We start from the raw sequence: 13,464 nt of genomic DNA, 5'->3' as shown, positions 1-13,464 counted from the left end.
TTTGTGGCAGGGATCATGCTTGCCCGTCTCTTGTCTCAAACATTGATACTGTACTTCCCAAGTCGCAATGCGGCTACCGTGCCCGCTTTAATTACCATCGAAATGAAATTCGTTGCCCGCCGCATCCAGGAGTATTGTTGGGAGCCGCAACGGGAATTCTTTGCTCTGTGGATCTCACGACAAATTTGATACCGTCAACCGAAATTGATTCTCTCGAAATTGGGCGAACTGACTTGGAAAGCGGAGCACAGGTAGCCTAGTCTGTCAGCAAACGGTTGTATGTGCAGATAACTGGCATCGTTCCAAAACCTCACGTCAGTTTCGCATTTTTAAGTATCCCTGACAATTAAGACTCTGCTCTGTTGTTGCTCTGCTCTAACAGATGCCCTCCTTTTGGATATTTTAATTACACTGATGAAGAACTTGATTTAGCGCAGTAACAGGAGCCAAGTTGTCATGTCTTGCTTGTAAAATACTGCTGCCCACTGCCGGGTTGAACTGCCAGACACGGTTAACGAACGCCACCTCTCCGAGTTTGAGATCAGACTTGTCCTCCTATATGGGGGAATTGCCAACCACAGCTAATGAGCTCCACCTCACGTCAGTTTCGCATTTTTAAGTATCCCTGACAATTAAGACTCTGCTCTGTTGTTGCTCTGCTCTAACAGATGCCCTCCTTTTGGATATTTTAATTACACTGATGAAGAACTTGATTTAGCGCAGTAACAGGAGCCAAGTTGTCATGTCTTGCTTGTAAAATACTGCTGCCCACTGCCGGGTTGAACTGCCAGACACGGTTAACGAACGCCACCTCTCCGAGTTTGAGATCAGACTTGTCCTCCTATATGGGGGAATTGCCAACCACAGCTAATGAGCTCCACCTACACGGCTTTGAAATCAGAGTTGTACCTCTCCTAGTCCTAGATGGACTGCTACCCAAGGCTGACGAACTTGGTCTACCCAAAGCACCTGGTTATAGCGTCAGGATCCCGCGGACACCATCTGTCAATCCGTGGAAACGGACGACAGGAGGAGCCAGATAGTATAGGATTTGGTTAGGAGAGGCTAATGGTAACGCGCACCGTGGTAAACAATTTGGGATCTTTTGTGGGGGAGGCCCTGCTCAATTCCCCATTTCGTCCCCAGCACATCCTAACCCATTCGATCGAGAACGGTCGGTCGGTCCGTCCGTCAGTCGGCCCGTGCTGACGTCCGTTCGTCCGTCGGTCAGTCAGTCAGTGAATGAGATAGGCACAGCGAGGACACTAGACTGATCCACTTGGACCAGCAAAATGTATTGGTATCAATCTTAAAATGTATTGGAAAGGTCTGGAATACCGTCACTGTCTTAAGTCAAGTGCCACTCCGGGGGGTCAGCAACAGTGCATGTCAGACAGGAATGCCAAACTACACTGAGATTCATTTAATTCATTTTGTTTTATTGGCATGGTAATTATAACCTAACACTCTTTGTCTGATATGTGGGACATTGTGTATATACCAACCCCAGAGACACAATCATGGCACCCTATATGTAACATCGCCATCGTGATAAGTCCGTGGAAATACACGAAAGGTCAATTTGTTTAATTCTTATCCACCATAAATATATCGTCAAAGCATTATGAGTATAGGATGCAGTACGTGTTTGGAAATTGGTACTCCACAACTTCTCCAATAAATCTAAACATATCACAATTAACAACGAAATGCTGAAATGATCAGAAAAGCTTTTGTACTGTATTAAGTACTTGTGTCCACAACCTGAGTTTCACCATGGAGCTAGCTCTATGGTTTCACTAATAACTGCCGAAACTTTTACACCCAAAGTAGTCTTAATGATCTAGGATAGTGTTCCGTGCTCTATGGTTTTCAGCGACAAAGGCAAGTTGGCTTCTTCAACCTGGCCTCGATTTGACTAAAGTTTGAGGACTCAAGATTGTTTATTGTTGGTCTAACGTATTCACTTAATATTATCGTCTTTGATCACTGTGTATACAATTATCTCACCTAAAGGCCAATTTCATAGCAGGCAAACAAAGGATTTGTCAACAGATAACCAGCCATTGATTATGTAGTTTTCCCAGTGTTTTTATTCTTCAAAGTACACAAAAATGTGCTGAGCATATTATTTTTTGCTTAAAAGATCTACGAAATTTGGCCTAGGGCTCAATTTCACCAAGCTGCTGAACAGTAATATACCTGTGCTATATGTAAAACTAAAAGTCAAGAACCACTCTCAAGTAATGTCTATTGCACGACATTTTGGCTGGTAAAGCTGTTTCTGCTAAGCGAATTATTTTCTGTGCTAGGCATAATTCTGTTCTTATCAGATCTACGAATATTTCTCCAGGTCCTTCTGCCAAGACAGCTTTATGCGAACTCGGTCAGAAGATGTTCACCGAAGGCCTTCATGGCTTCGAAGGTCTCCAGTCCGGACTCTTCGATCTGAGACGCCGGTAGCAGGAAGCCGTACCGTCCGGTATCTCGGAGCTCCATCACGTAGGAGTACTTGGCTCCCAACACGGCGAAACCCCAGTCCTCGCTACAGCCGGACGCGGCATCTGCAAAAAACACCAACAAAATCTCGATGATCGTACCGTGTTGGTGCCCTACAGAAATTGTAGATAGCTCTGCGTGGATTGTCAACACCCATTTCAAACTGGTATATCCACAGTCGTGCCGGACCCAAATGTAAATAGGAGCGACTCGAGAGGACCCACTGCATGGATTTTGTTATTCAGACAAGCAAACTCTATTGTATCAATTTTCCAGATCCTGGAATCGTTTCGAACGACTGCAACGTTTGAGCTTTAGGCCCTATAGTGTATAGATGCTCCTTATTACTTGTTTTAAACGTCGCAGAATAAAGTTCACAAGTGAAGTTGGGCGCGACTCAGGAACGGCAGTCTTAAACTTGCGGTTCTGAAGTGTCGGGGAAAGACCCGTTTTTTACTAACCGTTGGATTGTATACAAAAACACATAGCGTCGTCCGGGTCGACCGCCTGAGCACATGGCAAAGTTGTGCTGATAATTGTCACTTTTTGTCATTCTCACCGTTGAGGGGGTTCTATATAACGCGTTCACACGCCTGAATTTTTGAAGCAGCGGACGCGCATACATAGGCCTTATTATAATTATGTGTCCTTGTCCCGTCACCGATGACGGGTACGGCGAATGTACTTTCGGACATTCTTATCCCTAAAGCTTAAATTTGGGACTGTCTACCTAGGTATTAAAGCACATTATTAAGAATTTCCCATCAAATATTTATTCAGATATAGGCCTACTTACATAGCGTGCGTGCGGACGGGCCGTAGGTATACGTGGTACCGTACACAGACTTCAAGGCGGTAACAGTTTTGACTGAAGCTGCGTCCTGCAATAAAACGTAATGCACAAAATAAAGTGGCTATGAGTTTCCAAACGAATTTCATATAAAGGTTGACCAGCTTATGGCCCTAAAAACTAGCTGAAATTCGCTGAAATTTCTCTCCAACTTCTAAACCGGAGTATTATCTTGGTCTTTCCTCTTTGGGTTTCTTCAGGCTTCCGAACTACAGTTATTTAGGATGTGTTCTTTGTCTCTTGCCTACTAAACAAATATATATATATATATATATATAACTAGCCTAGGCATAAACACCCTAAATCTTGAACGGTTGATTTCAGCTGAGAAAAGATCCTTATGGCTTTACCTCCTAGACCTTACCAGTGCTCTCAATAATGCTATTAACGATGTTTCTTCTTTTTCTTGTACAGAATTACCCAAATTGACCGATTAACTGAGGACGTACGGAGCCTTAGCCTATTTCGGGATGAATCTAGTGGCGAGCACTTGAGTTCTATGTATCTGCGTTCATCATGCCTGTTTTGGTATCAGAAGTGGCACGTACAATGCCTTCCGTTGAAACAAGTTTCATGTGTATAATGTTTATGATGTTTACTTACATGGTCTGCGCTCTCGACTGGCAAAGGAGCAAACTGTGAGTAGGACCACGGGGAGAGGAAGAGCTGCGAATACGCGTGGAAATCGATGAAACTGACAAACTTCTGTCTCTTGGCTTGATCCAGGAGGAAGGAGGTGGTACCGGCGATCTCTGGCTCTGAGTGGGCGTAGGGTCCGTGGTAGGTGTCCTGGCACTTACCGGAGCTGGCTCCCTGACCTGGGTGCGGTAAAATACATAGGTCAGTCATTTGCTATACCCCCTAGAAGCAGATCCCACTTCTGACACCATGTAATGATCAGATGGATTGCGTTTAATAAAGATAACACTTGAGTATATTGAGCCAGCAACCGGTAAATGTATTAGTGTTAAATGAGCCCTATGAGTTCATACATTAATTGCACCCCTTTTTTCAAGAATATAATGGGGCCTGCCGGCCTGGTGTACAAATCTGAAGTACTAAAGTCGCGGAACTCGGCACAGAATGCATCTTGTGTTTTTGTTCGTTGCGCAATAAAAGAACATCTGTGCCAGGTTAATGTTTAAGGTACCGGGTACGACATCCGCCTTACATTACAGAAAATGACCCCTGCATCAAAATGGGTCTCCATCATGACAGTACCTCACAGCTAATTGTGGTCAAGTCTTCAATCCAAGTGATATACTAATCGTTCGTCTCAACACGCAAACTGTTATTTTATACATCCTCAGTATGAACTTAATTTTTTTTGACTTGTGGATGGACTTGAAATTTGACCAGTGTGATAGACTCGACTACAGCTCTGCTTCAAGGTGTCCTCCGCTCTTTAAAGCCGATATTCACTGTAAGAAAAAGCCACTTCATCAGATGTTATAAAGAGGAACACCAAAAGGCAAGGCAAGGCAAGGCTTGATAAGGCAATGCAAGGCAAGGCAAGGCAAGGCAAGGCAAGGCAATGCGCCTCCTTATAGCCTTAAAACAAAACGTGAAGATGCGACAATTGTTCAACAGAATGTGAAAAGACACCGCATTCCCTATACATGTATCGGCTAGTCATCTAGCAATACTATATCTGCGATGCGATTCGTGCGTGTTTGTTAGATCATATCCTCATAGGTCCCATATACTGTTAAAAGAACATGAACAAAGCATTTAGCATAAATGCATTTTCCTTGAATCGGCAATTTTGGCTCAACTTTGTGTGTTTCTAAAATCCAATTTCATTTCTGCAACAAAGCAGTGAATGTGGGCCTCAACCGTAACCAAAAATACTGGAGGGCTTTTCATCTGATTCAACCAATACTAGACTTTATCATACATGTACCTTTAAGACTTTGATAAAAAGTTAAGCGTATAATTTCAACGGAGGATGAATTAATTTATTGACACTATTATAATAGCATTACACTTTAATAGTATCAACTTGATTATGAAATGACCAACGGGCATTAATTACCTCACAGCCGGCCATGTCACTTTTACGATAAGAGTGGTCACCGTTAGGCCTATTCTTGAAAGTTCACAGATAAAATTACTCTCGCCACATGAAATATAAATAAATAATTTTTTTCCACATGTTTTACATTTTGGTGTGAAAGGGAAATTCCGTAAGCAATGAATGAACAGAGACTGGCGACAATCTGGCACAAATTCTTTAACCTGAAAATCTGCAAATGAAGTCGAGGTTCCAAGCAGCGTTTCCTGACTCCAAAAAGTATAATACATGTATATGCAACTAGAAAGCACTCAGAGAGCGCAAACCTCCGCCAAGGCTAAACAATTCCCCGCCATGTTGTCAGCACACCCAAAAGAAATACTCGCATAAAATGGTGAAGAATCCTTTTACAAAAATCCTGCATCCAAACCCAGATCCGGATCACTTCCAAATCTAATCGATTTGTACTTGTACCACGGGCCACCCTAAAACAATTTTCATGCAAATTCGTCTATAACTTTTTGAGTTATCTTGTTAACAGACAAAAGCATGTGAGATATTCAATCGTCTCGACAGGCTCTAGTTCAATCTAGTCAAATTATATTCGCTAAACATGCCAAAATCTGTCGGTCGTTACATACCTGCCCACTCGTGGTCGTAGTTTCTGTTGGGGTCGGTACCGACGCAGACTTGTAGGCCAAACGTGGAACGGGTCTTACGCCACAAACGATCCTGTATAAATATAAACATTCGAAAGTAACAATACTTATTTGACCTGATATAAAGCGATATCAGTGTACTGTTGCGTATACAGAAACATGCAAACGTTGTAGTGTTTGAAGAACATTTTAGTCCTATTTAATTGTAGTATCTACATGAAACGTGGTCAAGTTGTCTAAATGAGATTACTGCGTGAGCCAACTAGAATAAAGTTCGCTCATTCGCCATTTGCGATTCAATGCTAAACATTCTTTAGGATTTTTCTCGAAAGATGTATGTTCAGTTTTGCGCATACGTACATCGGTCCATGTGTACGCGTAGCCATCGACATTCAGCGAGGGCACAATGTAGATGTCGAAAGTATCCAGCATCCTCGTCACCGTGTCGTCGTTTCCATATCCTTCCGCCAGCTACAGAGAAACATTCATGCCATTTTGTAATTCACAGTCAACTGCTGTAATAAAAATCTGACTAGAAATCTGATGTCACTTTAAACCCGGGCCTAATTCCATTGCTCCGACTTCTAACAGGGTTTTGTTATAATTGTGAATCCTTTTTTTATGTATGGAAGATGGTGTCAAACCTGGGCTAGGTTTATAGTTGATATTTTGTAAACAAAATCCTGCCATTACGTTGTTGCAACTTATACATACCAGTTTGGCGATGTACATGACAGTGGCTGGTGAGATCCATTCCCGAGCGTGGATGCCTCCTTGCCAATAGATGGCGGGCTTGTTAAATCCAGCAGACCCCATCTTTGAATGAAAATGAAAAAGATGAGATTCAGTAGCAAATGACCACAATCCCCTCTCTAATGTCTTAACTGCAAGTAACTGCAGTATTAAATTAGCATCATGCCTAAATAATTACTACGGATGCAAATAAGTGTCCGAAATCTCTTTGGACGAAATGTCTAAAATTGGTAGACATTTTTGACCCTCTAATACTAGGCCCTAGGCCTAAATGGACGAAGTAATTTCACAACATTTCGCACGTTCAGATGTCATTGGGATCAACATGGGATGACGTTGTTTAATGAAGTGTTAATTTCAGAATTTTACCGGCCAGGCTCTTGGGTAATTTCAATGATTAATTAATATTACTCGATCTGAGTCTTTGTCACGATAGACCTAGGTAAAAGCAAATGTCTGAATACCTTGATGGCATTGATGTCGCGACCTTCAAAAGAGGTTGCAATCTGGAATTGCTCCACAAGGCTGCTGTGCTCCGCTGCGAAGTCAAACACCCATTGTTGGATCTGTCAAAAGAAATATTTCATTAGAAAAAAATAATAACTGAACCCTCTATCACAACGTCGTATAAACCTAACTAAATTATGTAACAAATGCGACACTTTGACGTTATAGGACGTAAATTATGAAACCATGTAATGCTAGCGTGAAACTTTTAAGGAGAGATCAAGGTTGCAAAGAAATCGGGGTGTTTTATTGGGGTGGGGTGGGGCTGTGACATCATGATTTATTTCAACATATTATAAAGTAACTCGCTGATGTGCATCGGGTTAAGGCGAGCGGAGCCTTTGTTTAAATAATTGGGCTTCGATATATTTTCGTCGGTAAATTGCAAAATCGAGATATTTATACTTATCTCTCCCAACTGCAAATATATATATGTCAAAATTCAGCGTTATTAATGTTTTTGTCTGAATTGTGATGTTTCCGGTGTAGCATGAATTTAGGTTTTATGAAATACAGACTCATTGGTGGTATTGCGCATGCTCATGCATAGATAATTAGGAGAGGGACCGGTCACGTGAGAGGGTTTAACCAATAAAAGAGAAAAAGAGTCCGATTTTCATATGACACCGGCAAAACTGAACAACGCGGCGGAATAGCAAACATTCGTTACTCGCCTCGTCGTAAGTGTGATAGACGTTGTAGTTGAATGCCATGGCACTAATACTGACGTCAAGCTTCATCTGCAAATCAGCCAGAGCCTGGACGTCATCGATCATGACGTCATAGGAAAGACCACGCCTCGTCAAGGTTTCCTTGAGATAGGACAGGACGGTGGGCGGGACCATGATGTCCACGGGGCGGTCCAGACGGCCCGTGTTCTGCCAGAAATCCAGCTGTGGTGGTGACACAAATTGATAATTAAGTAAACAGTTTAAAGTAAAGATACAACATTTGCAAACATCAGAAAACAAAATGATCAAATTATCACAAAATACCTTACTGGATTGTCAGGGAATGACAGTCTAAAGCATCCTGTAAAATCGTGGCTCCTGGAGTGCTGACATTTCCAAGGAAAACTGTATTTTTCCAACGCTGGGCGGCCGAACAGCGTTGGAAAAACTGGTTTTTTTTCTCAAAAACTGCTACTAATTTTTCATTTTTAGTTATTTCGCATTTTCTTTACAATTGATTACACACCTGTGAAGGGGTACAAGTCTGCTAGACTGATTCTTTGACCTTACAATTCCCCAGAGTCTTTACATTTCTCTGTTTTATCTTAAGTGGGGTCATGGAACCAGACTACAAGAACATGATTGGCTTTCTTTGTTTTCCCAGCATCTACAAGCCCAAAACGTGAAACAAGTCAGTTTAACAATATTTGCTATAACATACTAATCCTCCAAATCCATTTATTTCTGAAAATTGCAGCAAATGTTGTACATTCCCTTTAAAGATGCTGTAACGACAAGGTCCTCGAGTGAACTGTGATAACACAATTCCTTGTCATTATTTATCTCCTGTTACTTGTAAGCTGACTTGTGTAAAAGTGTTTTTAGTAATCCAACAAGTCCCCCAAATAGTGGATTTTGTATATGCGGTTCTCAATTCCATGCAAAAGGTTTCGGTCAATAAGGATCCTTGAAGTGGTAAAGAATACATGTATTTATTTGCTAGCTGTAGGGTCTGCATTTTAGAAGAAAGCAAAAAAATTATTATATCAAATTAAGAAACATAAAATAATAAATTAATACTGAAAAAGGCCACGAATAATAATTGCATTGTATGTTATTATACCTTAGATCTTCAAGCGTGTTCAAGAGAATAATTTGCGTAAACAGCTCTTTCATAATACATAACGTGGGTTGAAATTTGTTCAACGAAGAGTAAGTTACAAATTAACACTGAATTTGAGCAAACCTGTCGTTAATTGCCTGAATTCGCCCGCAAGATCAACAGCACAGTTGTGTCAAGCCATTAACAGGCCCACTCGGTGTTTGCTCATCACTTGCTCCTCTATTACCCTACGTTGCTTCCGTTAGTTTTCGAGCTTACGACTATTTGTATTAACAGGTTGGGCTATAAAACAATCCGGGCACGCATTCAATTTCATCACGGAGACCCCCTTCAATGGCGAAAGCATTGTGCTTGCTTTTGTTCAGATAATCCGTTACGGGGAAGTTGCTTTGTTTCACCTGACACAAAGTTGTAATAGTCTTACCTTATCGACCAGTCTCTCTTTCATCGCATTCAGCCATTCGATTTCAATGGAGTCACGTGGCTGTACGCGCAGCGTCTGGTATCTATGAGACAAATAGAGCACGGTGTGTAATTATCAAATGGGTTATTAAAATACATGTTTCAAAATTGTATACCTTTATGCTGGTCCAGAGGACCAGCCTAGTGTCCCACTTATGTTTCTCTGACTGACAGACTGTCACTTGTGTCTTAGCCTGAGGCCTGGTTGTTGAAAGGTGAATAGAGTCGGGCAGTGCCATCATATAGGCATACGGTTACGGAACAGCATATACTGCCATAATAGACATCAATGATAAATAGCTGTGACCCACTTCTCGTGATCAGAAAAATACAACTCTCCAAGGTGTCTGAGACACCCATCAAATTAAAGCTTATTTCATTATCTTTCATTTTCTATTCAATTTATTTTGGGGTAATCAATGACTGAAAACAATATCCAAAGTTGATCACCTCTAAAAAGAAAAAAAATGATGCCTAGGCATATAAGCTCCGTTGCAAAATACAGCAAATTTAGGGCCTAATTTCATCACAATTTCACAAAAATCCAGTGTCGCAGTACTGATCATGGCTTTTACCCTTCTTTTTTCAACCCCCCAAGTTCATGGCCCACAAAATGCTCTGATTGCACTGAAACAAAATTGAGGACATACACATCGTGATTTGGCCCGCGTAGGCAATGTTGGGCCTATTTACTGGCCTGAACCCTTACAGGGCTACTCCAAACCATTGCTTTGAGCATGCATGACAGGACTTCTAGTGAATAGTCATTCTGAATCGACTGATTAAACACGACTTTTGCGTTCCATCCATGGCATCAAATGGCCAAAGAAGATCACCAATACAGAACTGTACAAGAGAACCAACGAGATCCCTTGGAGTACTGCCATTACCCGAAGACGTCTTAGGTGGACAGGCCATCTCCTGAGACTACCCGAGGAAACTCCTGCCAAGCAAGCACTTCTAGAGGCAATCCGCAAGACCAAGCTGCCAAGAGGTGGACAACGAACCACGTGGCCGAAGAGAGTAAACAAGGACCTGACAACCACGGGGTCAACATCAAAGATCGACACACCTGGCACGTGGCATCAGACAGGGAGCAGTGGAGGACACTTACAGAGTGCGCGATGTCAGATCTACTTGGCGCAAGCGCCTTGATGATGATGATGATTTTAGTCGAGCTATAGTAAAGCAGATTCTGTGGTAATTTGGTCCAAGGGTCTAGGTAGGCTCCTGAGGAATACTTTTTGGGCAATGATAAGGCCGCTTTTAGGCAAGTCTAATTCACAAATTTACAGTGGATCGGCCAGTCAGTGAGTCGATCATTGAGATATACAAAGAGGAATAAAAACGTGGAGAAAAACAAACTCCGGCTCGGTCCGGATTCATCGCCTAATAAGCAAGCGTCTCATAATTATTCAACTGTAAATCTGTGGCACGCTGCCTATATAGGTACAAGCGTATTGGTTGTTTGCTGGTTCTCCAATCGTACTATTATTATCAAAGTACTGTTGTCGACACGGTTTTCTCGAAAAGTGAATTGTTTTACCTTGCTGTTCGTGAAAGTGGTCGAAAAATATCAAATACAAACGAGCCATGTATCCTTTACATTTAGAAATTAATCTAGAATGTGTACATACCAGTGTTGGAGCAAAGGCTTTGACCCTCAAGGCCAAGGCCAAGGCCAAGGCTTTGACCATCAAGGCTAAGGCCAAGGCCAAGGCTTTGACCCTCAAGCCTCGAGGCCAAGGCCAAGGCTTAACCCTCAAGGCCAAGGCCAAGGCCAAGGCCATGACCACTGATATAGAACTAATTATAGTCACATGAGTGACACATCATCACGCAAGGGCGGATCCAGAACACAATTTGGGGGAGGGGGGCACAGAAATTTTGGTCCCCCCCCCAATAAAGTGGGTCCAAAAATTACGGCTTGGGCTTCGGGGCCCGCTTTAATATTAAGGGACCCGAAAAAATTTTGGATTCGAGATGCTCTGTGGTGCGATTTGAGGCAATTTCTGACCATTTTAACCGATGTTTTTTTAGGAAAAGATGGTGGTGTACTCTATTGCCTGCCTTTATTACGACGTCACATAAAAAAAAATGGTTTCGTTTTTTTTTTTTTGGGGGGGGGGGCATGGCCCCTTTTGGCCCCCCTGGACCGCCCTTATCATCACGAATTGCTCATTACGAAGAACAACATTTCTTTAATTGCAATCAACATGCTCGCATAGGCCTACACCGTTTTATGACTGCACTGTACCTATTAAAGTATAAGTTCAGGTCTTCAATATGGTTTAACTAAACAAAATAATGATTTACTTCTATATTGACACACAATTCTCCCAAGTGTAACAAAAGGGGGATCCAAGAAACTGATTTGGGAAATGTTTATTTGCTGGCCCAACATGGTCAGAAATATCAGCATTATCTAAAACAGATACATGCAAATCTTTAGCACTTATCAGGGAGACATACAACCAATCAGATCTATTCCATAGTTATATGCAATTAAAGTGATCATCTCATTAGCCCCACAAGTGTACGGAATATTTTTGCAGCAAATCTACTACAATGGTAACAAAATGTGATGCTACAAAAGTGGAAGTGTGCCCAACACACAAATCTATAGGGCGCTTCCCTCCTCTATGGTAATACGATTAAAATGGTAACAGCAAAATTTCGAACAGATTTATCTGGAAAATGCAAAAATCTATGGGCCTTGAAGAGCCTTGACTCAAAATTGCAAGGCCCTGAACCCTCAAGGCCAAGGCCAAGGCCAAGGCTTTTGACCTCAAGCCTCGAGGCCAAGGCCAAGGCCCTAAAATCCAGCCTTAAGGCAGCCTTAAGGCCAAGGCCCAGCATCAAGGCACTACATCACTGGTACATACCCATCGTAACGGACAGCCACACAGCCGGCAACGAGTGCAAGAAGTACAAGAACCTTCATGATTTCGAAACGTCTTCAAAACTCTAAAGACTACAGTACATTTAGAGCAGACAGCCCCAAAAGAAATGTGTCCGAGAGTTGTTCCGGTGCAGCTTTTTAAACGAATTGATTATAATCCGCTTGAAAAGGAACTTAGCTTCCAGTGATAACGGGTTTTTTTAGTGGACTTATGCGAATTCTCGGTGAAGTTATTCTGAGCTTGTTATTAATATAGGCCTACGATGAAGAAAGGAAGACTTCTTGGTTGGACTAATACCTTCGATACAATAGACAATAATGCATGTAGATATAGGCCTATATGCCTAATACAAGTGAGAACGATATAATCCCTAACACACTGTACATGTGGGAAAATATCATCTGGTGTAACAACACGTAACTTTGACAAATAATGCTGGTAGCATAATTAGTTTGTTTGAACAACGCTGGGAGGCCTTTAAAAGTATGAAGTTCCAATAGAATATACTAAAAACTTAAGCTGGTACAAGATTCGGCGATTAATTATACTGTTCAAAACAAGACTGCGAAGTTGACCTTAATATTCTCACCTTTGAACGGGCGCCTTCTATCGGGTCTTGCGTAACGCGTTGCTGTATTACAAAAACATGGCAGCCAAATTGACCAATCAACAGCTTAGCCCACATTTCTGATCGAAATGACGTCATATTTTCTAAAGTCGACTCCGATTGGCTGGAACGCGGGGTCTCATAAAATTTGCGCACAAGGATATGATCAGAAGGTCGTAGTGGTGTGGCTCTGCACACGTGAATTTCTGATCCTCAGACTATATATATTTTTGAAATGTTACTGTGGCCATTTCCCCGCAATAAAAACTAAGGTCTGTCCCTTCCAAAAAAACCCGACAGCGATATGAATGCACATTGAATTCACGTGACGTCGAATTTCCGATAACGGTTGTCATGAACGAGTTGACGATCCGGGAACTCGATCTGTGTTTTGTTTCCTCTTGCGCGGTACGAAC

The 13,464-nt window shown here is 42.0% G+C and overlaps 1 protein-coding gene across 2 annotated transcripts; it reads right to left on the bottom strand.

Annotated features, from left to right (window-relative positions):
• Positions 1 to 1,418: 1,418 nt before the first annotated feature.
• Positions 1,419 to 12,755, bottom strand: LOC119727687 (carboxypeptidase B-like). Of its 2 annotated transcripts, none has more exons than XM_038199702.1 (10): positions 12,424 to 12,755; positions 9,498 to 9,582; positions 7,957 to 8,172; positions 7,240 to 7,341; positions 6,737 to 6,838; positions 6,383 to 6,493; positions 6,005 to 6,095; positions 3,953 to 4,167; positions 3,296 to 3,380; positions 1,419 to 2,564 (listed from the first exon to the last, which is right to left on the bottom strand). In XM_038199702.1, the coding sequence occupies exons 1-10, from the start codon at positions 12,480 to 12,482 to the stop codon at positions 2,374 to 2,376; spliced, it is 1,257 nt and encodes a 418-aa protein (XP_038055630.1). In that variant the 5' UTR covers positions 12,483 to 12,755; the 3' UTR covers positions 1,419 to 2,373. The 2 variants fall into 2 exon arrangements, with proteins under 2 accessions (XP_038055630.1, XP_038055621.1); XM_038199693.1 differs by having other exon boundaries at positions 7,957 to 8,175; positions 9,501 to 9,582; positions 12,424 to 12,754.
• Between the last annotated feature and the right edge of the window lie 709 nt (positions 12,756 to 13,464).

This window comes from Patiria miniata, unplaced genomic scaffold, assembly GCF_015706575.1.
Source record: "Patiria miniata isolate m_02_andy unplaced genomic scaffold, ASM1570657v1 HiC_scaffold_1, whole genome shotgun sequence".
Taxonomy (NCBI): Eukaryota; Metazoa; Echinodermata; class Asteroidea; order Valvatida; family Asterinidae; genus Patiria; species Patiria miniata.
This window is presented reverse-complemented; position numbering and strand designations above follow the sequence as displayed.